The sequence below is a fragment of the Meles meles genome, chromosome 20 (assembly GCF_922984935.1).
Source record: "Meles meles chromosome 20, mMelMel3.1 paternal haplotype, whole genome shotgun sequence".
NCBI classification, from domain to species: domain Eukaryota; kingdom Metazoa; phylum Chordata; class Mammalia; order Carnivora; family Mustelidae; genus Meles; species Meles meles.
Window position 1 is genome coordinate 24,009,232 of NC_060085.1, and position 26,220 is coordinate 24,035,451.

Here is a 26,220-nt window from a genome sequence, read left to right on the forward strand (position 1 = left end):
TCTCTATTCTCTGTAAAATTGTTGATGAATATTAAAATATCTGCAACAATTATAAAGTGAAATGTCTTGGCCATTGAGTAAAGGTTGTAATTGGAAATGAGAGCTCTACTTTCAACCCCAGTAGAGACATAAAACATATCCATTTTCTTGTTTTATAAGTGGCACTGTTTTCAAAAGCAAAAATATAGTCACCGTGATGGTGGTGGTAGTTGGGAGTGGGGATTACCACTGATAAGCCAACTGATTTCCAAAAAATTGTCAAAGTGTCGGGCTGATCTTGGTGTAGGGTTGTTTCCTAGTGCTTGAGAGAGAGCAGATCCTGCCAATTCTGAACTCAAAATGGCCCTTCCCAGCTCCTCTCTTGGAGACAGCCCAAGCAAACTCCCTACAGGGCCCAGAATCCAGTTCAGAACAGCAACGTCCCTCTGGAGTATCCTCATCAATGCACATCAACCTTGTTTAAACCAAAATGATTGCTTCATCAAGCTGGTGGGCTTCCATCCCTCTCTCCTTACCTAATCCCAATACCTTTACTCCCTTGGCTCTGCAGGTTCCAAGTGTGACCTGGCCAAGTGTGACCTGGCCATGTCTCCAGTCCTAGACTTTGCATGTTCCTCATTTGTCATCTTTATTAGGCCTGCATTTGTTTGTGTTTGTCACTGCTGTACCTGGTGGTGGTACGGTGACCGTTCACCATGCTGGTTCTCCCGTAGCTTCCCATTTAGTGATCCTCCTTTCTATTCTTTCTTATAGAATCACCCTTTATGACTATCAAGCCATGTGCAGGGCCAACAAGGACAGCAGTGATGGTGCCAGCAGGCTACTGGATGTAAGTACGGTGCAGTCACCCAAAAAGACAGGGACACGTTTCTATCTGCCTCTGAGTGTGAGCATGTTTTTACCTTTGGAGTAATCAAGTGTATCTTTTTCAAAACCATGAATGTTTTAACCAACGTTTAACCCAATGTTTAAAACATGAATGTTTTAAAGTGTCTCCTGATTTTACTGGTTAAGAAAAACCACTTCCATTCAAACCCAAATCCACTGATTATATGAATGATAAGCGGGTCTGTCTTACATCTTTGATGGACAGATGTGCCCCCTTCTGATGGACAGGAAAGGGGACAAGTTTTGGCGATTCTCTGATTCTCATATAAAAGAGAATTTGGGGTGGCTCATCGAAGTCTTCCCTTTGTTTTGTAAGAAACCGATTCATCTGAGAACAAATTCACATTTGGATCCTAGATTCTCTACCCTAATCAGGGTTCTGCTGAGCTTCGGTGGGTCATTTTCACTGGAGCTGGTTCCATCAGTGATGTCAACGATGATGTCATATCAACATAGATATCGTATCATTAGAGACAGGCTTTCAGACAGCCGGAAATTAACTGTTATAATTTACTGCCAGTTAAAAAAATATAATTTACAATATATAAGCCATGTAAGTGTGGCCATCCGTCACCTGAAAACCCAGGAAAAACAGTTACGGTATACTTCGACGTAACCCTGCATGTGTGTATAATAAATACAATCTTTGCGTGTTATCATTTTGCCAAATTCCAAAAATTAACCTGAAATCTGGTTTGAAACACAAAATTTATGAGCTATTTTGGCTTTTAAAATATAAACACAAACCTTCTCATTTGCAGATGTAAGATCTTGAGAGCAGATTATTTAAAAGCCAAATATTTAACGTGGTTCTCCTCCACTGAGGGAGCAAGAAATGATTTGGAGCTGGAAAATCTCTGAAAGGCAGCTAGGAAGTGAAAGTTGAATGTTTTTGAAAAATACCGCTTTTTAGTGAGAATCAACATGCCTTCCCAAATCCAACTTCCCTAGACTTGGCGTGAATATTTCTAGACTTAAAGTGTTCCCAAGATATGTTTTCATCATCAGGCTTAAAAGCTCAATGGCTTTACCCTTCTGAATGATAATGTGCATTTGAATTTTTAATCCTGTATTTACATAATCCCTTGTGTACCCATACATTGAGTCAGTGTCTGGCACAGAATGCTTGAGTGCCCTTCCCCCTCACCTCCACCTACCCCCCCGAGGGAGCTGCCCCAGTGCCTGCCCCTCCCCACCTCCAGAGCTGCCCTAATCTCTCTATTCATTCCTTCCTCCCAGGGACCCACACTACCCAGGACTCCCGAAATGTCACTACCCATCCCCGCAGGTACAAAGGCACAGGACAGTCCCAGGGGCTGACCACCAGGGTCTTTTTGAAAGAAAGAAGGTTCTTTTCCAAGCAATAAGAAATAGAATGGCAAAAAAAAAAAAAAAAAAAAAGAAAGAAATAGAATGGCAGAACCACAGGACGGCGGGTCACGTTGGGTTTTAGGAAATAGTTAATAATTCACATCCTTATCTGAATCTAATCCTGAGGGCCCTGTGATTCAGGCAATGATGTTGACACACTCAATTAAATCAGAGCCAGAGAACCAGTCTGAAATCTGTGTGGGCGGAGAATAACCCCAGTAGACTGTTATTACTGTTGTTTTGTTCATTGAGTTACTGACTTGGAAAGGGAAATGTCGAGAATGGTTAGAGGTATATAAATTAGTTTTTGTTTTACTTAAAACGGGATCATCCCCCCATTCCTGGTTCTCATCTTTATCATCAAAATGCTCAGAAGGTAGGATTAAATACCCATAACTTTGGAGACCAGGATTTGGCATTTCAGTTCTCTGATAACCTAAAGGCAACCACAAGAGGTTCTGAGATTTTTCTGGACCTGCCATCTGGCAAGGTCTTTGACTTTGGCAAAGCCCAAAGTCAGCGCCTCTCTCAAGTGCACCTTCTACAAGAATATCTGGCATATGTAAATTCAAAGAACCAACGGAGGGGGAGACCTGCTATTTTCCCAGAATTCAGGAAATTGAATTATCCACATAGAAAATATCATAGAATAAACAATCCAACTGCTTTTTTAAATTAAAATATTCTAAAATAAAGATTAGGCTGTCAATGCCTTCTTTTATAGAGTTGAAGGGGATTTTCTGCAAGGATAAAATCACATGTTTTTATGGTTGTCTTTCTCCCCCCCCCCCCCCCAATCCAAATATGTCTGCGGGAGAAAAGGCAGCTTAAATCCTGCATAACTCATGGGCAACATTAAAATCAAGTATATGCAACTTGTGCTTATTTCAGTGAATGACATGCAGTAATGGAGAACAGGGAATCACCTTTCTGAGAGGCAGATCTGTGAATTACCATTTGAAATTAGTTAGATTTTAGTCCCTCAGCATTAGGCTGCAAAATATTAGCCCCTGGAGGGTAAAGGTTTAAACATCGTTTGCTGAACTTCCTTTTTCCTCCCAGAGATAACCCCTGTATTAGATCATGTTTATTTTACTTGTAAATCACATCTCACTACAGGGGAGTTCAAAGTTTTAAAGTGTTAGTTTTAGGATACAGTATCCAACCATGTTCTTCTTTTAGCTAGAGCTTCAATGTTTTTTAACGTGATATCAATCTCTCTTGAAGAATAACATTGTCTTTATGTAAAGCCTTAAGTTAAACTACAAATTTCATGTGTGATGCATTGTTTTCAATGAACTGAATTCTTCTCTTCAGCCTTATAATGCCTTCCTCGCTGCAGTAAAATGGATAATGACAGAACTTGTCTTGTAAGTACAATTTGCCACATTTTTAAATAGTATTGCTTTTCTTTTGTATTATAAAATGAATTGGAAGACTGTGTTTCATGTTTTGAACAACCACTAGACTCAGACTGCTCTGAGATAACCTCACTGAACATCTCGAAATATTGAAAGCTGAGACCAGAAAATTATCTTTCAGTTATTCATGGTCACTGCTTATGCCCTTATGTCATTGCTTAGCAGACTAACAGCATGCAATATACAAACCAAATTTATTTATTGTGGTTAGTGTTAAATTTAACATAGATGTCTGGCTGTTTTTAATGCAGCCTGGGTGGGCTGTGGTCAGAAGAACAAATTGCCAGTGCTGCCCAGTGTGTTCCTTCGGATGTGTTGGCATGCGCAAGGGGTGGGGGGAGGGGAGGCCTTGTGCAGGAAATGGGGGCTTGTGTATTTCGTGGGTCAGGGGCTGGGGGCTTTACTCAGGTGTGAATTAACTGTTTACCCTGTCAAACTACAGTCCTATTTGGAGGGTGCTGGATGCATGTGTGTGACTTAGGTCAGATTGAAATGGGACAAAGATGAAAGGCTTGACTCCCAGAAAAGATACTGGACACATGACAGAAACACTGTATTCCGCAAAAGGGAGGAATTCCATAGACGAGCATGAAAACCAAATTGTTTAACCTGTACCGAATTCTCAGGTTCTGATTTTGCCCACTGCGGCTCCAATTCTGAGGGCTGGAGGCAGATTTCTTCCCATTTGACGAAGAGCCATTGTCTTCTTTATTGCTTTCATGTAACCTATATTAATTTCACAACATTACAAATGGAAATTCATTTCTCTTATATACATAAGAGGCAGAAAATACAGTAACAGACAATGGTGAGATTTTGATTGACAGTGAGCTGCTTGAGGTAGTAGCCTAAAAGAGAAATGATGGGATTTTGATCTATCACTAGTCATTTGGAGGATGATTTATATTACTTTTGCATTTTTTACCAGCGATTGAGAAATCCTGATTTTTTTTTTTAATTGCATTGTGGCATAAGTTCGTCAAGAGAAATTTGTTCCATCTGTGCCTACACACACACACACACACACACACACACACACACACACACAGGGCTGAACAAGTTTGCATTGCAGTATAAATCTGGGAAGTATCCTTTATTACTGCAGATCATAGTCCAGGTAAAGAATATGCTATTTGTATCTCAGCATCAAGGCAGAAGAAACACTTTGGAAATTGACTTCTTACTATAGACTCAGACTATAGCTGGAAAACCATTTCTGCCGACAAACAGGGTATTTCTCAACAGAGTCCTTGAGTCTAGAGAAACCCAGTCAGGGTTTGGCTGGCATTGATGATCAAATAACCTTTCACAAGTAAGAGAAAGCCCAGCGAAAATTCAGTGGTCCCAGAACCAACCATACTGGGTGCCTTCCGATCATGGTGTTATTTTTTCAAAAGCAGTGAGCAATGGTGAAAAGAACAGAATGTCGCTGTTCCGTTCCGGGGGCAGATGATCAAATAACCCTGGGCTTTTGCATCCCCTTTTTAGGTTCCTGGTGGAATTTAACCTCTGCAGTTGGTGGCACTCAGATATGACAGCCAAAGGTAAGCAGCCACCATTCCTCTTTCTCAGCTCAGAGTGATAAAACTAGAGTTCCCTGGCTCCTTTTCATCCAGGATGAGCTCACATACAACTACGCAGGACAAAGTGATGATTTTTCTGCTCTGTCAGTGAAAGGCATCCTCTGTGCTGATTGGGCAGCACCGTCCAGTCTCACAAAAATTCCAACTTTCATTCTGCCCACGTGGAACGTACACTTTGACCTGTTTCCTTAACTAAGACTTTGAGGTTATAACATTGCACAGGTGAATTCTTCAAAAAGCTCGTGGGCAGTGCTTAAAATATAAGGGAGACACATCGCCTCTTTCAGGCTGAGTGAGTGGATAACCACTCTGGTTTTTTGTTTGTTTGATCAATTTGCATAATTATCCTCGTAAAATGTAAATCTAATCATATTACTCTCCCTCCTCAAAAGCCTTCAGTGATTTGAGCAGTAATTAGTAGGAACTCTTAGAGGTAGGAGTCGCAGAGGTGGATCAGTAGGGATTTCAGGGCTGGCTCCCAGGTTTGCCTTTGGCAAGTTAGCTTATCTCTTCAAGACTCAGTTTCCCCATAGTAAGCAAAATGGGAGACACAACACATAATATTTACCTCCTATCATGTGTGTGTTTAATGATAAATCATACTCTATGCTGAGCATGGTGACTGGAACATAATTAGCCCTCAAAAAATGACAGCTGTAATTAACTTAGGATACCAGCGCTGACAGCGTTGACCGACTAGTCAAGTCCCCGTGCTCTACAAAGCCGGGGCTCTTTAATGAGGGCCATCTCACAGCCGTCTGCCCCACCTGCTCCGTCCCACGCTGTTTCTCAGATAACGCTCTACTCTTTCTTTCCTGTGTGCGTTCATGCATGTTCATTTTCTTACCTGGGATGACGGGAACCGGCAGTAGACCAGATGGCTACCATTTTTATTATTATTATTTTTCAATTATCTTTTTCAAAGAGGTAGATGAATATTGTCTTAGCCTTCCCCAGATGCTGGATATATTTCAATCTGACATTTCCTCTCCCATCCCTTAAGATCCTGGTCAGGGAGGATTCCCTCCATTCTTCCAGGAAGAGTCAGCAGCATGGCCTTCTTGCTTCCGTCCCAGTCAGCTCACCTATTTACGTCTCCAGCTCTTCTGTGCCACTGTTGTCTCCCTTCGTTGGCTTCACTTGAGAATTTCTTGACGGCCGGAGCTATGCCTTATAGCCACTGTTATCCCTTAGCTCCTAATGTTGCTCAGCACATAGCAGGTGCACAGTCTTTGCTTATTGAATACCCTAACTAGTCTTACGTCGGGTATGACCATTATTGCCACTGTCATCAAGGCTTTATAATTTACAAATAGGCCTCTGTTGTCTAAATTCAGGAACTCCCTCATTTCTTGTTAGAGGATGACATGGAGGGACACCTACAGAGAGGTGTTCGCAAGCACACAGCTGCACTGGGTGGACTCTGATTACAATGAACCGAATCCAAGTGTGTTTGGGGTTGGCCCAATCCCGAAAAGCTGAGAACCCAGTGGAACAGCATCTCTGTGTCCTGTTCTCTCTCATGCTCACACACGTACACGCACACGCACACACACACACACACACAGTCCTGGTGACCCTGTGTGCGAGCTCCATACTTGCCCCTTCCTTCCTGTTGGGTTAGGACCTACTTTGAAGGTCCACAACCCCACTTCAAGAAAATCTAGCCTAGGAAGATAAACTGGGGTCAGAGCCAAGGGTTCTAGGACAGGATGATTGTCACTAAGGAACCGATGACTGCAAATACTGGTAACTCTTTAAATGCTGAATAATAGAGACAATTCAAAATAAATGACATCCAATCCACAGAGAGGCAGAGAAAACCTTTTAACAAGATTCTGTTTCTGAAAACAGATCTTTTCAACGGGATCCAAAAATCTTCATGAAATTAAGTAATATAGCAAGATAAACAATATACAGAACTGTATAGACCCCAGAAAAGCATCCAATGATGGGGCAGAAGGGGTTATGGATTTAATTAGGGTCAGCAATCAGTATGGCCAGCGGGGAGTCAATAAGTAGAGAACAAAGAATGAATTAGGAAGGGAAGACTATTATGTCCCCCAAGAAAATTCTACCTACAACACAAACCTACTTTGTTTGAAAACTGCACATGATTTCAAAGTGAGAGCTGAGAAGGGTTCTACCAAATGAGTGCTTGCTTCCTTCTTCTGTTTGCTTTTCTTATTCCACGGGCTTCTCCACGGTTTTACTATTAGGCACGAAAACGTTTAGATGAGATGAAAAGGGAGGGACGGAAGAAGGAAGATCAAAAGAGGCCAAGAGAATGAACTACAAGTTGGTCATAGGGCTGCTCTCACTGCAGCCCGAAGTGCTAGGGACAAGTCCCCTTGACTTCCAAACTGGCTTTGCGCTCTCCAGGCAGCCTTCCTCTGCCGCTTGCTAGCTGCTCCCTCCGATCTCTCTGGGCTCTGGTTTCCCAGTTGGTCCACAGAAGTTACCACGGACCCAACGGGTGTGAGAGATGGGTTAGGCGGTGCACCCACAGCACATGCGCAGACAAGGCCCAGAGGCCCCGCTCCGCACGTGGTGGGCGGTGCTTACCTGTGGGCCTCGGTGGCTTTTGTGGCTGAGACCCTGGCTCTGTGGAAGGAGTATATTCAGTGCGGAGGGCAGCAGGCTGATCCTTTTGGCATTCCTCTTCCCAACCATATGCCTGCCCACCTTTGGCTGTGGAGCTTCCGTGGTAAGCGAGAGGATGGCCCATCTTCTCATGCCAGCCCGCATCCCCGTTTCCCCCGTTCTCCCCCTGGCCTGCTTCCCTTCCCCGTGACCTGCTGCCGCAGGCATCTGCCCACGTTCCTATTTGGGTCCTTCCGATTTGACAATCGGTTTATAAGTTTTTGTTGGTGTGACTTTGCCGTCCCTGTGATCTTTGCTCAGACCAGTGGTTTTCAACCAGGGGGAATTGGAGGGGGCAGGGCGGATTTTTTTCTCCCGGGATCATTGCCATGTTTGGAGACATTTTTGGTCATCACAACTGGGGGGGGCGGGGGGGCGGGGGGGCGGGGGGGGTGCTACTGACAGCTAGTGGGTAGAAGCCAGGGGTTCAGCTAAACATCCTAGGACACACAGCCCCAAGCCACGAAGAATGATCCTACTCAAAATGTCAGTAGGGCCACTGTTGGGAAACACTGGTATAAGACCAAAGAGGATAGGGTAGGGGATGCAGAATAAAGAAGGATATGGGGCACCTGGGTGGCTCAGTCTGTTAAGCGTGTGCTTTCAGCTCAGGTCATAACCCCGGGGTCCTAGGATTGAGTCCCACATTGAGCTTCCCACTAAGTGGGGAGTCTGCTTCTCCCTCTGACCCGCCCCCTTCTTGTGCTTTTCCTCTCACTCTCAAATAAATAAATAACCTTAAAAAAAAAGAAGAAGAAGAAGGATATGGTCTTTGCACTCATGATGCTTACAGAAATATATGAAGGTCCCCATTCTGAAGTTTCACATCCCCTCACCCCGGTCCCCCTGTACCAGGACCAACAGCAGGCAGAATTTCAGCTAAGAGCAATCTTGTGATCCTTAAGCTCTCTGCGTTATGTTTTAGAAGCTTTTTTAAAAGTTCCTTAATACATAATTCCAAGTCATGTTGCCCTTTTGCCACGATGTGAGACCTGCCCCCAGACTGGAGACAGACCTTGTCAAACGATTGTGTCGTCACCGCACCATGTGCTAACATACAGTGAGTGCTTTCCCATTTCCGGAGTGCGGGCACTTGACCGTCTTCAGATCCCTTCATCATCCCTGAGAGGTAGGGACTGCTGGAATTTGTCACTAACCCTTTCTGAGCTGCATGAGTCAGACAGCTACTGGATGATGGGCTCAGATGTGAGCCAAGAGCTCAGCTAGATGGCAGTGAGCAAGACAGCCCGCCTTCTTGCACCCTGTATGGTTCTGGCTGCTGTATGCAGATTATCTCATTCAGGCCTGTAGGCCTCTGCTGGGCAGAGCTGCCTTTTTCCATTTCACAGATAGAGAAAAGAATCAAATGGGGATGGGGGACCGTGTCCTCTGGCTGGGGCTGCTATCAGCTGGGTACCTTTGTTAAAGGAAAATGTAAATTCTCAGACGCAGAGCATAAGGAAAGAAAAGTTTCACAGCACTATTGACTTGCAAGGTTTCTTCATTCTAATTTTACCATTCCCTCGCCAGATAAAGACCCTGGGCTGAGACATACATCTTTGTTTAGCTAAAAATGGAATCCATAATTACACTGTTTATCTGCTTCATTTCCTTAATGAAGGGGACTGTGGAAGCCCATTTCTGCTTGATTATCACAAAGGTATCATTTTGGCGAAGTTGCACAAAGAATGGAGCTTGGGGGCACCGAGTATGAATGGGGGTGCATTCACAGAGACAAAAGAAGAGGAAAGCTTTTCAAATGGCAACTCTACTCATTCCCAGTTGTCTGCCCATAATTACTGTGAACCCCAGTCAGTTATTCTCATCAGGGACATTTGTTGCTAAGGGAAAATTAAAGAAATTCAATTGTGTGGCTGCTCCATTGGGTGCTTCATTGTGAGTGAGTGGTAGGTCACGGCTTCGGCCTGGGACCGCCGGCCTCCCCGGGACAGGAGGTAGAGCGGTGTGACGGTGCAGAATGGTGGCCCCACGACGTGACCGCGCACAAGCGGGTCTGGGCTCCCGAGCTCACGGCAACGTGACTTGGGGTGGGCAGTGTCACTTAATTTCTCTGGGCTGTAGTTTGTCCGTCTGTGAAGACAGCAGAGCGCCAGGCCTTCCTCTCTGCATGGCAGTGAGGACTCCGTCCGCAAAGGGCCTAGTGGTGGATTTGGCGTGGGGTGAGTGCTTGGCGGGTACGGGCTGTGAAGGTGGTGATGGTAGTTTTGGTGTTTAAGTGGATGATGGTCATGGTGAGACCATGGTCTCTATGGGGGACTCCAGGCAGGCCATGTCTGCTTTCTGAATCCCAGTTTTCCCTACAACAAGGAATCAGCCCAGCTGAACTTCTTGACCTCTAGTCCGTCCCCCTTTGTAAGATAATGTGATGTAAATGCCCAGTGGCTAAAACAGCGCTCAGGAGATCCCTGGCAGCCAGAGCGGTTCGTAATTGCATAGATAAGCAGTAACAAACGGCAAATATATGCGGTGTCCGTAGTGCTCCAGACAAAGAAAGGTCTTCATCATAAACCATGTTATTTAGATTAAATGTGGCCATGGTTTTATACGATAATTCTCATGTGGCCCAAAAGCCCAGCAGACGACTTGCAGCCCGTCTCTAGTCGTGTTGCAAGCAGAGTCGACCAGGGTTTATCACCACATCAGTATGGGTGCCTTGCGAAGGGAACATGAATTTCATCTCCAGGAAGGATCCGAGCCAAATGAGCCTCACCATTGAGAGCGCTGGACTCGTTCCATAGTAACTGGGCCCAGACAATTACAATTAGAGATGGTGCAATTATCGGGCCCGTTTAAATCATGTGTGCTGCCTATCTCAGCCCGCCCCAAAGACCTTTCCTCCTTCCTTTCATTGGCCGAACTTCACAGAGCAGTTAAATTTATGTGTGCTGGAGCCAGAAGACCCAAGTTCAAATTCTAGCTCTGCCACATACTCACTGGATGAATTTGGGCAGTTCATTCAGTTGCCTCCTCCATTCACTAACCTGCAAAAAAAAAAAAAAAAAAGATTCCCACCTTATAGTTTATTCTTCTTCATTTTGTCATGTTTTACTGTTAAATAAATTAATACATGTAAAGCAGAACAGCATCTGGCATGTAGCAATTTCTTAATAAATGTAACCATTACCAACATGAGCTTATTATGTGCTGTCTGCATACGTGATCCGTTTGTTTTTTTACTTGACCTTTATTTCATTTCAAGGGACTCACTTTTTTTGAAATTCGAATAATTTAAATATTAAAAGGAAGTTTCCCCAATGCAAAGTCGTTCTCTCTCCCTTGCTACTCAAAGGAGTCAATTGTGAACACAAGAACCATGAAAATAAAAAGTGTGACCAAATTGTAGCCAGATGCTCTGAGCTTTATGGGTGGCCTCCCCAAATTTAAAAAAAAAAAAAAAAAAGGCAGGGGGGTGGGGCAGAGCAAATGAAAGAATAATAAGAATAATGAAAAAGAAATAAAGGTGGGAAAACTCCCTAGCATCCGACAAAGATGTCGTCCTGACAAAATCAGAGGCAGTGGAGAAGAAAGTGGAAGGGAACGATGTTTCCACCAGGTGCCCCCACTCTGTGCTGGGGCTGTTTAGCCCTGGGCTTCCTAAAACTGACCTTACCTCCCCCTGAAGGCAGGTGATTTGTCATGAGGGCCTGAGATGCTTACATTCCCTTTGTCTGTTTGATTGCCTGAAAACCGCCTTTCAGGGGAATTATTCATATATTCAGCAAGCTTGTGATAACACTTGCCATGAGCCAGCAACTCAGGGCACAGGGGACAGGCAGGGTCGGGGACCCAGGCTGTTGGGAGCATGACACTCACCCATGCTGTCCCTGCAGTGAAGGCAGGACTCTGGGAGGTAGTCATTGGCCTTTTCTAACCAAAAAGCGGTGCTTCAGAAAGGCCCACTGTTTCTGAGGATTCGGCGTAATAACATGTAGTGGTGTGGCAGGAAGCGTGTTGGGTTAAAAAGCCCCTCACAGTGCACCAGCCGCTTGCCAGACATTAATTCGTCTGATTCTCACACAACCATGTGAGTTTATTCCGTCTTATTCCCATTTTACAGAGGAGAACACGGAGGCGTCAAGAGATTGAACTCACCTGCTGTCCCACAGCGGTGGCAAGATTCGTGCCCCTTAGTTGGTGCCCTTTGCTGCTATGTGATTAGTCCAGCTCCAGGCACGTGGGTGGTGACACGCTCCAGAGCTAGCGTCTCGTGAAGGCTGTTTGCATGTCTGCACCCGCGTGTATGTGGAAGTGAGCACATGCAGCCATTGGTGCAGAGCTGGGCCTGCCCTGGTCCGTTCATTACTCAGAACAACTCTGTGCCTTGGCGTGGGCATCGTGCCTTTCGTGTCAGTGACCAGATTCTGAAAAATCACAGGTCATACGTTAAAAAAAAAAGCTGATTAAATCCACTTCCTTCTTCTCCTTTGAGAGGAGAAAAATGACAATGCGTTATGCTTTAACCCCAAACCCCCAATCAATTTCCTCAGAATAATTAACGCTTAGGGAAAAGCCTATTTTTTAAAAAGTCACGTTAGAATATACATGCTTGGAACATGGCTTCCTGATCAGCCAACAAATATCTGGTGGTTACCAAGGACTCCTTTCGCACTTGGCGATCCTGTGCTGGCCCACTTAGTGCCGGCAGCCCCCCACGGCCATTTCACAAAACATGGAATGTTTGTCGGGCTTCTGATGAATGAATGAAATGAAATGTCGCCGGGCTTCTGACATCCAACCAACTGTATTGGGAATATAACTTGAGATTTTGTCAAAACGGCATTTTGTTGAAATCCTACCAAGTTTTGGGAGTTGAAAATATAAATTATATATTCTATATTTATAAGTAGATATTTATATTTCCACATAAAATATCAGCCAAAAACTTTGTATAAAGTTTGGGTATTGGAAACCTGTGAACATTCTACTGGTAAGATCTTTTTTTTTTTTAGAGGATTGGGAGGGGCAGAGGGAGAGGGTGAGAGAGAATCATGAACGGGCTCCCATCCAGTGTAGAGCCCAATGGAGGGCTCCATCTCTGAACACTGAGTTCATGACCTAAGCGGAAATCAAGAGTCGGATCCTTAACCGACTTAGCCACCCAGGCGCCCCCTACTGGTAAGATTTTAATGAGTAACCAGTCCTGTGACAAGGACCCATACTCTTGCCATTTCCATTTTGCAGATGAGAATACTGAGGATTAGCCAGAAGCAATGAAGCAGGGGATTTATCCTCCAAACTTCTCTGACTTTCAGTCTTCACCCTTAACCACTATGTTACAGTATCTACCATCATCATCATTTTAGTATTAAGATGGTGTCATTAGAATGCTAGTGGTGGTGTTCTTATTGTTATTGGTTACCGTTGTTACCATTTATTATTATTATTAACTGACATTCACACAGCACTCATTATGTTCCAAGTACTCTACTAAGTACTCAACATATAATGTTTCATTTACTTCTCACATCACCCTCTGTTAGAGGGACTAGATTAGCCCCAATTTAGACATTGAAAAAAAATGAAACTTAAAGAGTTTCTGGAACTTGCCCACTGGACATAACTCATTTACATTATTTTCTCAACCGCCGAAACATTACCAAGTGCCTACTAGGTACCCATCCATGTACCAGGGTTATCTAGCTGCATTCGTGGACAAGGAACTTCATAAGAGTAAGCTCAGTTTTATGGCTGTGGTTCAAAGACATTACGTATTTTACTATTCCATACTTCAATTTTGTTTCTGTCATAAAACCATGCAATTGTATCATGACCTTTGTCTCACCCTAAATAATATGGTGTAACTTCTATTTTATACATTTATTCCAATACACATATGTGTTATTGCTGAGTTCAAGTAAGTCTGAAGTCAGAGACCCGTTGACTGATGTTGTCCCAGAAAGTATTCTTGTGATGCATAAATGATAGTGGATGAAGCCAACACAACGGCTTGAGGAATTATAGCTTATAGAGTTGCTTGGCAGATGAAATCACTTGACTAATTAGAAAATAATGCATTATGCTATGCCTAGAAAAATCACAGCACGGCAGGAGAACTGTGTTCTGAGTTACTGTGGGCTGCCAGTCACAAGAGGGCCTGTGCCTTTGTTCTTTATCTTTTTTACTTTTTTTTTTTTCCCCTATCCCTACAGCCCAGAAGTTGAAACAGACCCTGGAGCCTTGTGATACTGAATATCCAGCATTTGTCTCTGAGCGCACCATCAAGGAAACCTCAGGGAACATTGCTTGTGAAGACTGCTCCAAGTAAGCCTCCCACCTCCTTTCTGCTCAGTGTAGAACTCCTATGGGCCAATGTGTCCGTGTGCTCACGATCACAGTGAGAGATGGAAACATGGCGGCCCTCTTGTGTGAGGAGGTGTTTCTACGGGCTTGGAAAAAACATCACTTGGCTTTGTTAGATCATTTAGAACTTGGGAAAGGTTCAAAATGCTTGAGAATGCATCCTAGAATAGACAAGGTTTTTTAGTTAAGTTTATTGCTGGTTGGAAAAAGTCCTAATTGGTGTTTTCCCAGTTGATGGTTGGCCATTTCAACCATCTGTTGGGGAAAATCTTTCTGTGTCTTTCCTGGAGGCATCAAATCTTTAGGGATCACTGGAATCTGACATCTAGGGAACGAGTCTTGGTTGCTTACTAGGCATTTCCCTGATTCCTAATGATGTTGGACTTTTTTAAAAATGGTTTTATTAATCATTTGGGTTTCTTTCCCCTTCATTTCTGTTGGCAGGTGCCTGTTGGGTGATGAATCCACTCTTACTGGTTTGATGTTCTAGTTTTTGGGTGCAATTTCTTTCCAGTTGTATGCTTTACTTGTGTGTCTTTCTAATCATTCATCTGACTCCTCATCTTTTGTAATGTCTTTAGATGCATAAATTTTCCTTTGTTTTTATTTTAATGTGGTCTAATTTATTCTTCTGTTCTATGATTTGCGCATTTGTGCTTTAAGAAATTAGTTTGTGCCATCATGTCATAATGGTATTCTCAAACCGTTTTATTCCCAACACTTCCAGTGTTGACTTTCACCTTCAGGACTTGAATCTCTTGAATTTATTTGTGTGCCATAAGGCAGCATCTAATTTCATCTTTTTCAAGATAGTTCCCTGTCAACCAGCACTGCTTATTGAATGGTCTTTTTTTTTTTTTTCCCAATTGATTTATTATGGCACCTGTGTCATATAGGGTGAGTTCCCATCTGTATGCAGATCTGTTTCCAGGTTTTATGGTTTGTCAGTACTGATGTCAATACCATATCCCTTTAATTATTAGAGCTTTATAATATGACTTTACATTTAGGAGAACAAATATCATTTCCATATTCTTCTAAGTTGTCATGGCAATTTTTGTCTCTCCTCTTTGATATTAATTTTATAATCAGCTTGTTAATTTCCAAAAATTATGATACAGTTTTGATTAAAATTGCTGTAAGTTATAGATTAATTTGAAGATAATTGCTATCCTGTATAATACTGGAACTTTACATTTATAAACTTAGTATGTCTCTTTATTTACATGTCTTTTCATAGAGTTTTTATTTGTATGTTAGATTTATACCTTGAAACATATAGTTTTTCCTGCTATCAGAAATGGCATACATTTAAAACTACATTTTCTAATTGATAATTGTTAGAATATGAGAACAACTCTGTATATTGAATATCTTGTGTCTAGTTGCTAAATACTCTTTTAGATTTAATAGTTTGTGTATTGCTTCTCTCGGACTTTTTTTTTTTTTTAATTAACATATAATGTATTATTTGCCCCAGGGGTACAGGTCTTTGAATTGTCAGTCTTACACAATTCACAGCACTCACCATAGCACATACCATCCCCAATATCAACCCAGCCACCCTTTCCATACCCCCTCCCCCCAGCAACCCTCAGTTTGTTTTGTGAGATTAAGAGTCTCTTATGGTTTGTCTCCCTCTCAATCCCATCTTGTTTCATTTTTTCCTTCCCTACCCCCCAAATCCCCGACTTTGCCTCTCAAATTCCTCATATCAGGGAGATCATATGATAATTGTCTTTCTCTGATTGACTTATTTTACTCAGCATGATACCCTCTAGTTCCATCCATGTCGTTGCAAATGGAAAAAGTTCATTTCTTTTGATGGCTGCATAGTATTCCATTGTATGTATATACCACATCTTCTTCATCCATTCATCTGTTGATGGACATCTAGGTTCTTTCCATAGTTTGGCTATTGTGGACATTGCTGCTATAAACATTCGGGTGCACCTGCCCCTTCAGATCACTACATTTGTATCTTTAGGGTAAATACTCAGTAGTGCGCTTGTTAGGTCATAAGATAGCTCTATTTTCAACTTTCTGAGGAACCTCCATGCTGTTTTCCAGAGTGGCTACACCAACCTGCATTCCCACCAACAGTGTAGGAGGGTTCCCCTTTCTCCACAACCTCTCCAGCATCTGTTGTTTCCTGACTTGTTAATTTTAGCCATTCTGACTGGTGTGAGGTGGTATCTCATTGTGGTTTTGATTTGTTTTTCCCTGATGTCAAGTGATGTTGAGCACTTTTTCATGTGTCTGTAGGCCATCTGGATGTCGTTTTTGCAGAAGTGTCTATTCATGTCCTCTGCCTATTCCTTGATTGGATTATTTGTTCTTTGGGTGTTGAGTTTGTTAAGTTCCTTAGATACTAGCCCTTTATCTGATATGTTGTTTGCAAATATCTTCTCCCATTCTGTCAGTTGTCTTTTGGTTTTGCTGACTCTTTCCTCTGCTGTGCAAAAGCTTTTGATCTTGATGAAGTCCCAATAGTTCATTTTTGCCCTTGTTTCCTTGCTTTTAGTGATGTTTTAGGAAGAAATTGCTGTGGCTGAAGTCGAAGAGGTTGCTGCCTGTGTTCTCCTCAAGGATTTTGATGGATTCCTTTCTCACATTGCAGTCTTTCATTCATTTGGAGTCTATTTTTGTGTGTGGTGTAAGGAAATGATCCAGTTTCATTCTTGTGCATGTGGCTGTCCAATTTTCCCAACACCATTTGTTGAAGAGACTGTCTTTTTTCCATTGGACATTCTTTCCTGCTTTGTCAAAGATGAGTTGACCATAGAGTTGAGGGTCTATTTCTGGGCTCTCTATTCTGTTCCATAGATCTGGGTGTCTGTATTTGTGCCAGTACCATGCTGTCTTGATAACGACAGCTTTGTAAAAAAGCTTGAAGTCTGGAATTGTGATGCCACCAACTTTGGATTTCTTTTTCAACATTCCTCTGGCTATTCGAGGTCTCTTCTGGTTCCATATAAATTTTAGGGTTATTTGTTCCATTTCTTGGGAAAAAATTGATGGTATTTTGATAGGGATTGCATTAAACATATAGATTGCTTTAGGTAGCATAGACATTTTCACAATATTTGTTCTTCCAATCCATGAGCATGGAACGTTTTTCCATTTCTTTGTGTCTTCCTCAATTTCTTTTATGAGTACTTTGTAGTTTTCTTTGTACAGATTCTTTGCCTCTTTGGTTAGGTTTATTCCTAGATGTCTTATGGTTTGGGTGCAGTTATAAATGGGATCGACTCCTTAGTTTCTCTTTCTTCTGTGTTGTTGCTGGTGTATAGAAATGTGACTGATTTTTTTCTTTTTTTTTTTTTTAAGATTTTATTCATTTATTTGACAGAGATCACAAGTAGGCAGAGAGGCAGGCAGAGAGAGAGAGGGGGAAGCCGGCTCCCCGCTGAGCAGAGAGCCCGATGTGGGGCTCGATCCCAGGGGCCTGGGACCATGATCTGAGCCGAAGGCAGAGGCTTTAACCCCACTGAGCCACCCAGGCACCCCAAATGTGACTGATTTCTATGCATTGATTTTATATCCTGACACTTTACTGAATTCCTGTGTGAGTTCTCACAGTTTTGGAGTGGAGTCCTTTGGGTTTTCCATGTAAAGTATCCTATCATCTGCAGAGAGTGATAGTTTGACTTCTTCTTTGCCAATTCTGATGCCTTTAATTTCTTTTTGTTGTCTGATTGCTGAGGCTAGCACTTCTAGTACTATGTTGAATAGCAATGGTGATAATGGACATCCCTGCCATGTTCTTGACCTTAGGGGAGAAGCTTTCAGCTTTTCTCCATTGAGAATGATATTCACTGTGGGTTTTTCATAGATGGCTTTGATGATAGTGAGGTATGTGCCCTCTATCCCTACACTTTGAAGAGTTTTGATCAAGAAAGGATGCTGTACTTTGTGAAATGCTTTTTTAGCATCTACTGAGAGTATCATATGGTTCTTGTTCTTTCTTTTATTAATGCATTGTATCACATTGATTGATTGGCAGATGTTGAACCAACCTTGCAGCCCTGGAGTAAATGCCACTTGGTTGTGGTGAATAATCCTTTTAATGTACTATTGGATCTTGTTGGCTTATATTTTGGTGAGAATTTTTGCATCTGTGTTCATCAAGGATATTGGTCTGTAATTCTCTTTTTTTAATGGGGTCTTTGTCTGGTTTTGGGATTAAGGTAATGCTGACCTCATAAAATGAGTTTGGAAGTTTTCCTTCCATTTCTATTTTTTTGAAACAGTTTCAGGAGAATAGGTATTAATTCTTCTTTAAGTGTTTGGTAGAATTCCCCTGGGAAGCTGTCTGGCCCTGGGCTTTTGTTTGTTGGGAGGTTTTGATGACTGCTTCTATCTCCTTACTGGCTATGGGTCTGTTCAGGTTTCCTATTTCTTCCTGGTTCCGTTTTGTTAGTTTATACGTCTCTAGGAATGCATCCATTTCTTCCAGATAGTCAAATTTCCTGGTGTATATTTGCTTATAATATGTTCTTATATTTTTTTGTACTTCTTTGGTGTTGGTTGTCATCTCTCCTCTTTCATTCATGATTTTATTTATTTGGGTCCTTTCTCTATAAAGAACCTGGCCGGGGTTTATCAGCCTTATTAAATCATTCAAAGAACCAGCTCTTAGTTTCATTGGTTTGTTCTGCTGTTCTTTTGGTTTCTATTTCATTGATTTCAGCTCTGATCTTTATGATTTCTCTTCTGCTGGGTTTAGGCTTTCTTTGCTGTTCTTTTTCCAGCTCCTTTAGATGTAGGGTTAGGTTGTGTACTTGAGACATTTCTTGTTTCTTGAGAAAGGCTTGTATTGCTATATACTTTCCTCTCAGGACTGCGTTTGCTATGTCCCACAGATTTTGGACAGTTGTGTTTTCATTATCATTTGTTTCCATGAATTTTTTCAATTCTTTAATTTCCTGGTTGACCCATTCATTCTTTAGTAGGATGCTCTTTAGCCTCCATGTATTTGAGTTCTTTCCAACTTTCCTCTTGTTATTGAGTTCTAGTTTCAGAGCATTATGGTCTGAAAATACGCAGGGAATGATCCTAATCTTTTGGTACTGTTGAGACCTGCTTTGTGACCCAGGATGTGATCTATTCTGGACAATGTTCCACGTGCACTAGAGAAGAATGTGTGTTCTGTTGCTTTGGGATGGAATGTTCTGAATATATCTGTGATGTCCATCTGGTCCAGTGTGTCATTTAAAGCCTTTATTTCCTTGTTGATCTTTTGCTTTGATGATCTGTCCATTTCAGTGAGGGGAATGTTAAAGTCCCCTACTATTATTGTATTATTGTTGATGTGTTTCTTTGATTTTGTTATTAATTGGTTTATATGGTTGGCTGCTCCCATGTTAGGGGCGTAGATATTTAAAATTGTTAGATCTTCTTGTTAGACAGACCCTTTGAGTATAATATAGTGTCCTTTCTCATCTCTTATTATAGCCTTTGACTTAAAATCTAATTTATCTGATATCAGGATCGCCACCCCAGCTTTCTTTTGATGTCTATTAGCATAGTAAATTGTTTTCCATCCCCTCAGTTTAAATATGGAAGTGTCTTTGGGTCTAAAATGAATTTCTTGTAGACAGCATATTGATGGTTTTTTGTTTTTTTTTTTTAATCCATTCTGATACCCTGTGTCTTTTGATTGGGCCATTTAGCCCATTTACATTCAGGGTGACTATTAAAAGATATGAATTTAGTGCCATTGCATTGCCTGTAAGGTGACTGTTACTGTATATTGTCTCTGTTCCTTTCTGCTCTACTACTTTTAGGCTGTCTCTTTGCTTAGAGGACCTCTCTCAATATTTCCTGTAGGGCTGGTTTGGTGTTTACAAATTCTTTTAGTTTTTGTTTATCCTGGAAGCTTTTTATCTCTCCTTCTATTTTCAGTGATAGTCTAGCTGGGTATAGTATTCTTGGCTGCATGTTTTTCTCATTTAGTGTTCTGAATATATCATGCCAGTTCTTTCTGGTCTGCCAGGTCTCTGTGGATAAGTCTGCTGCCAATCGAATATTTTTACTATTGTATGCTACAGACTTCTTGTCCCGAGCTGCTTTCAGGATTTTCTCTTTGTCTCTAAGACTTGTAAGTTCTACTATTAGATGATGGGTTGTGGACCTATTTTTATTGATTTTGAGGGGGTTCTCTGTACCTCCTGGATTTTGATGCTTGTTCCCCTTGCCATCTTACGGAAATTATCTATAATAATTAGGTCCAACATACCTTCTGCTCCCCTCTCTCTTTCTTCTTCTTCTGGAATCCCAATTATTCTAATGTTGTTTCATCTTATGGTATCACTTATCTCTCGAATTCTCCCCTCATGGTCCAGTAATTGTTTGTGTCTTTTGCTCAGCTTCTTTATTCTCCATCATTTGGTCTTCTATATCACTAATCCTCTCTCCTGCCTCATTTATCCTAGCAGTAAGAGCCTCCATTTTTCATTTTACCTCATTAATAGCTTTTTTGATTTCAGCTTGGTTAGATTTTAATTCTTTTATTTCTCCAGAAAGGACTTTTATTTCTCCAGACACGGTTTCTCTAATATCCTCCATGCCTTTTTCGAGCCCAGCTAGCACCTTGAGAGTCATCTTTCTGAACTCTACATCTGACATATTTACCAATGTGCATATTGACTAGGTCTCTAGCCTTCGGTACTGCCTCTTGTTCTTTTTTGTGTGTGTGAGTTTTCCACCTTGTCATTTTATTCAGATAAAAATATATGAATGAGAGAATAAAATACTAAAAGTGTAGCAAAGACCCCAGAAAAACATACACTAACCAATTCAGAAGCAACCCCAAATCGGGGGGAGAAGAAAGGGTTAAAAAGAAAATTTAACAAATAACATGGAGGACATGGGGAGATGGAGAGAAGGGAGTTGAGGGAAATTGGAAGGGGAGTGAACCATGAGAGACTATGGACTCTGAAAAACAACCTGAGGGTCTTGAATGGGCGGGGGTGGGAGGTTGGGGGAACAAGGTGGTGAGTATTAGGGAGGGCACGTATTGCATGGAGCACTGGGTGTGGTGCAAAAACAATGAATACTGTTATGCTTAAAAGAAAAAAAACAGAAAATTAAAAAAATTAAAAAAAATTATAAGAAAATAAAAAAATTTATATTCACCATATATTTATATGGTGAATAGAACAGAACCACCCACTTGATTTTGGGTGTATTTTGGTCTCTTAGAAGAAACTACCTCCCAAAATTTTAAAGAAAGAAAAACTTATATATATATATATATATAAATAAGGATAAACATGATAAAGGGATGAAATATGAATGTAAAGATGAAAATTTTAAAAAAATTCTAAAAAAAGGATTTGATAAGATATGTTGGTTGGAAAAAGAAAGAAATGAAATTGGAGAGAATTTGCTTAAGTAGAGGTAGAACAAAGCCCTGTGGCAGATAGGGTATCTTTTGATCTATTAAAAGAAATTGTATCCCAAAATTTTGTAGAAGAAAAAACCCTATATGTATACACAAAATAAAGTTAGATTCAATGAATGATAAAATATGACTTTAACAATGAAGGTTTAAAAAGATTTTTTTTAGAAAGGTATTATTAAGGTACACTAGTTAAAAAATGTTAAAAGAGGAAAGTGGAAAAGTTTAAAAATTAGAATAAGAAAGAAATAAAATTTAAAAAAATTAATTAACTTTGCAACACTAAGGAATCGTGGGGAAAAAGCCATGTATTCCATGCTTTGCTTTCCCCTCCTCTGAAGTTCCGCTGTTCTTCTTGATCAGTGAGCTTGGTCTTGCCTGGATGTTCTAGCTGATCTCCTGGGGGAGGGGCCTGTTGCCATGATTCTCAAATGTCTTTGCCCAAGGCAGAATTGCCCTGCCCTTGCCAGGGGCCAGGCTAAGTAATCTGTTCAGGTTTGCTCTTGGGAGTTTTTGTTCCCTGAACACTTTCCCTAGAAGTCTGAAAGACAGGAATGAAAATGGTGGCCTCCTAATCTCTGACTGGAGGAGCAGAGAGCTTTAGGCCCTCACTCCTCAGTGCACCCTCGGAGAAAAGCAGTGAATCCCTCCCCTGTCCCTGGTCTCCAGCCCCGCTCTGAGCTCACCTGATCTGTGACGGAGCATTTCTGTCTCTGGTGCACGGCCCATTTGGAGTCTCCAAACCCAGCAGATTCCTGCACTGTGCTCCCATGCCGCTCTTCCCAGAGGAGGAAGGAGGGGATCTCCTCGCATCTGCCACTTTTGGGGTCCCTGCTCAAAGAGCAGTGGCCCGACTGTGCTGCAGATCACAAGCTGAGAGTCCCTCCTCAGCTCCGTCTCTGTAGCTGGCTTCCCCGCTCTGATACCTGCGAGCTCAGCTACACTCAGCCACCCCTGATCCTTCTGTAACCCTGCGGGACCTGAGACCACACTGTCCCCTCAAGGGCTCCACCCCCACTTAGCCTCTGGAGCGATGTCCCTCAGTGGAGAAGACTTCTAAAGTTCAGATTTTGTGCTCCATTGCTCTGTTGCTGGCCAGGAGCTGGCCCCTCCCCACACAGTCTATCTTCCTGTTGCTTCTGATTCTCTTCTCTTTCATGTCCTACCTTTCAGAAAGTGGTTGATTTTCTGTTCCTAGAATTGCTGCTTTTCTTCTCTTCAATCTCATATTGGGTTTGTAGGTGTTCAGAATGGTTTGGTAACTATCTAGCTGAACTCCTGAAACCTGATGTCATCTCAGTCTGCTACTCCTCCGCCATCTTGACTCTCCTCCTCTCTCGGACTTTTTTCACACACAGTAACACCATTTGTGAAAATTTTCCTTTATATCCTCCGTACTTATTTTGTTGCATAAAAGTAACCTGAATTGTGGACTAGAAGCAGCGAGAGTAGACAACTGTATCTTGTTCCTAATTTAAAGGAATTTCTTCTAATAATTCCATGTTAGCTATGATGTTTGCTACAGGATTTTTTCTATTGAAGTATAATTCACATACAATATCATATTAGTTTCCGTTATACAGCATAGTGATTCGACATGTGTAGACATTATGAAATGGTCACCACAATAAATCTAACTCCCATCTGTCACCTTATGAAGTTAATAAAATATCAGTGACTCTATGATTTATTAAATCCCCATGATTTATTTATTTTATTGCTGAAAGTTTGTACTTCTTGATCCCCTGCACCCATTTCATCCACCCATCCCCTCTGGCAACCACCAATTTTTTTTTCCTCTCCATCTATAAATATGAGTTTTGTTTTGTTTTGTTGATTTATTTTTTAGTTTCTCCATGTAAGTAAAATCATGTGGTATGCTATTGGGTTTTCTATTGTATTATATTATATTGTATTGTATTGCATTGTATTATGTTATGTTAGTCACCATACAGTACATCATTAGTTTTTGATGTAGTGTTCCGTGATTCATTGTTTGCATATAACACCCAGTGTTCCAGGTAATCCATGCCCTCCTTAATACCCATTATTGGACTAACCCATCCCCCCCACCTCCCCTCTGAAACCCTTAGTTTGTTTCCCCGGGTCCATAGTCTCTCAGGGTTCATGTCACCTTCTGATTCCCCCCTCTTCATTTTCCCCTTCGTTCTCCTAATGTCCTTCTCATAAAGCTATTCCTTATGTTCCACATACAAATGAAACCATATGATAACTGTCTTTCTCTGCTTGACTTATTTCACTCAGCATAATCCCCTCCAGTTTCAACCACGTCATTGCAAATGGTGGGTATTCATCCTTTCTGATGGCTGAGTAATATTCCATTGTATATACAGAGCACATCTTCTTTATCCATTCTTCTGTTGAAGGGCATCTCACCTCTTACACAGTTCGGCTATTGTGGACATTCCCTTTATGAACATTGGGGTGCATGTGGCCCTTCTTTTCACTATATCTTTGGGGTAAATATCCAGTAGCACGGTTGCTAGGTCACAGAGTAGCTCTATTTTTCACTTTCTGAGGCATCTCCATACTGTTTTCCTAAGTGGCTGCACCAACTTGCATTCTTACTACCAGTGTAAGAAAGATTCCCCTTTCTCCACATCCTCTCCAACACTTGCTATTTCTGTCTTGTTAATTTTTGCCATTCTTACTGGTGTAAGATGGTATCTCAAGGCGGTTTTGATTTTAATTTCTCTGATGGCTAATGTAGTTGAATATTTTTTCATGTGTCTGTTAGTCATTCATAAGTCTTCTTTGCAGAAGTGTCTGTTCTTGTTTCCTGCTTGTTTTTTGACTCGATTGTTTGTTTTTTGAGTGTTGAGTTTGAGAAGTTCTTTATAGATCATGGATACCAGCCCTTTATCTGTAGTGTCATTTGCAAATATCTTCTCCCATTCTGTGGGTTGCCTCTTAGTTTTGTTAACTGTTTCCTTTGCTGTGCAGAAGCTTTTTATCTTGATGAAGTCCCAAAAGTTCATTTTTGCTTTTGTTTCCTTTGTCGTTGGAGACAAGTCTTGAAAGAAGTTGCTGTGGCCAATATCAAAGAGGTTACTGCCTATGTTCTCCTCTAGGATTTTGATGGATTCTTGTCTCATGTTGAAATCTTTCATCCATTTAGAGTTTATCTTTGTGTATGGTGTAAGAGAATGGTCCAGTTTCATTCTTCTGTTTTCTAAATTATAGTAAAGTATTAATAATATTAAATTTACCTTTGTTACTATTTTTTTTAAGATTTTATTTATTTATTTGATAGAGATCACAAGTAGGCAGAGAAGCAGGCAGAGAGAGAGAGAGGAAGAAGCAGGCTCCCTGCTGAGCAGAGAGCCCAGTGCAGGGTTCAATCCCAGAACCCTGGGATCATGACCTGAGCCAAAGGCAGAGGCTTAACCCCCTGAGCCACCCAGGCACCCCCCCTTTGTTACTATTTTTAAGGACATTTTGACAGTGATTTTCTTTTTAAGTTTACTTGTTTGTTTGTTTATATATTCTCTACACCGAGAGTGGGGCTGGAACTCACTACCCCAAGATCAAGAGTTACTTGCTTTCCTAACTGAGCCAGCCAGACCACCCCCATTGTGACTGTTTTTAAGTGTACAGTTCAAGAGCATTAAGCAGATTAGCAGTGTTGTGTAACCATAACTATTATCCATTTCCCGAGTTGCCTTAGATTTTTGATAGTTAACTATTTATTAGGCTAAAGAAAACCTCTCCAGGGGTATTTGTTGCTCTTGTTTGAAATTTGAATGGATGTTGAATTTTATTAAAACATTTTCTGTACATTAATTATGAAAATAGTTTTAATTTGTTATTACGTTGAGTTACATTGGTAAATTTTTTAAAAAAAATTTAAATCATGTGGGGCGCCTGGGTGGCTCAGTGGGTTAAAGCCTCTGCCTTCAGCTCAGGTCATGATCCCAGGGTCCTGGGATCGAGCCCCACATTGGGCTCTCTGCTCCACAGGGAGCCTGCTTCCTCCTCTCTCTCTGCCTGCCTCTCTGCCTAGTTGTGATTTCTCTCTGTCAAATAAATAAAAATATTAAAAAAAAAATTTAAATCATGAAATATATCATATATACTGTATCTTTAATGGTAGATGGATTCTCTAATGTAAAAACATGCTTTTTTTCCCCAGGATGGTCTTTCATTGCCATGATTACGAAAGACAAAAACCAAAACCATCTTGTTAGGTCCGTTTGCTCTTGTTATATTGAAGTTGCTATCTGTTCTCAAAAAGAAGAGTGGGTTAAGGGCACCTTTGGTGCTCAACTGGCTAAGCATGATTCTTGATCTCAGCTCAGCTCATAACCTCAGGGTCCTGGGATCAAACCCTGCATCTGGCTCTGCACTCAGCGGAGAGTCTGCCAAAGGTTCTCTCTCCCTCTCCTTCTGCCCTCGCCCCTCTATAAATAAATAAACTGGTGAATTTTTAAATACTGTTTTAAGATTTCCTAAAATATGTGGGTTTTGAGACTATTTTTTTTTCCTTATTGACTGCTGGTTAAATGACATTGTGGTCTGCATACCACATGGTCTGTGCAGAGACTTGTTCTGTTTTCTGGTACCTGCC

General features: G+C 41.5%; 1 protein-coding gene across 1 annotated transcript in view; it reads left to right on the forward strand.

Moving 5' to 3' along the window:
- The window catches only part of CACNA2D3 (calcium voltage-gated channel auxiliary subunit alpha2delta 3), an 859,411-nt gene that overhangs the window by 784,446 nt on the left and 48,745 nt on the right, over nt 1-26,220 (forward strand). Inside the window, exons 32-35 of the mRNA XM_045989865.1 lie at nt 754-829; nt 3,577-3,629; nt 5,169-5,224; nt 14,077-14,188. Of these exons, the coding sequence (XP_045845821.1) occupies nt 754-829; nt 3,577-3,629; nt 5,169-5,224; nt 14,077-14,188 (297 nt within the window). The remainder of the gene's footprint in view (nt 1-753; nt 830-3,576; nt 3,630-5,168; nt 5,225-14,076; nt 14,189-26,220) is intronic.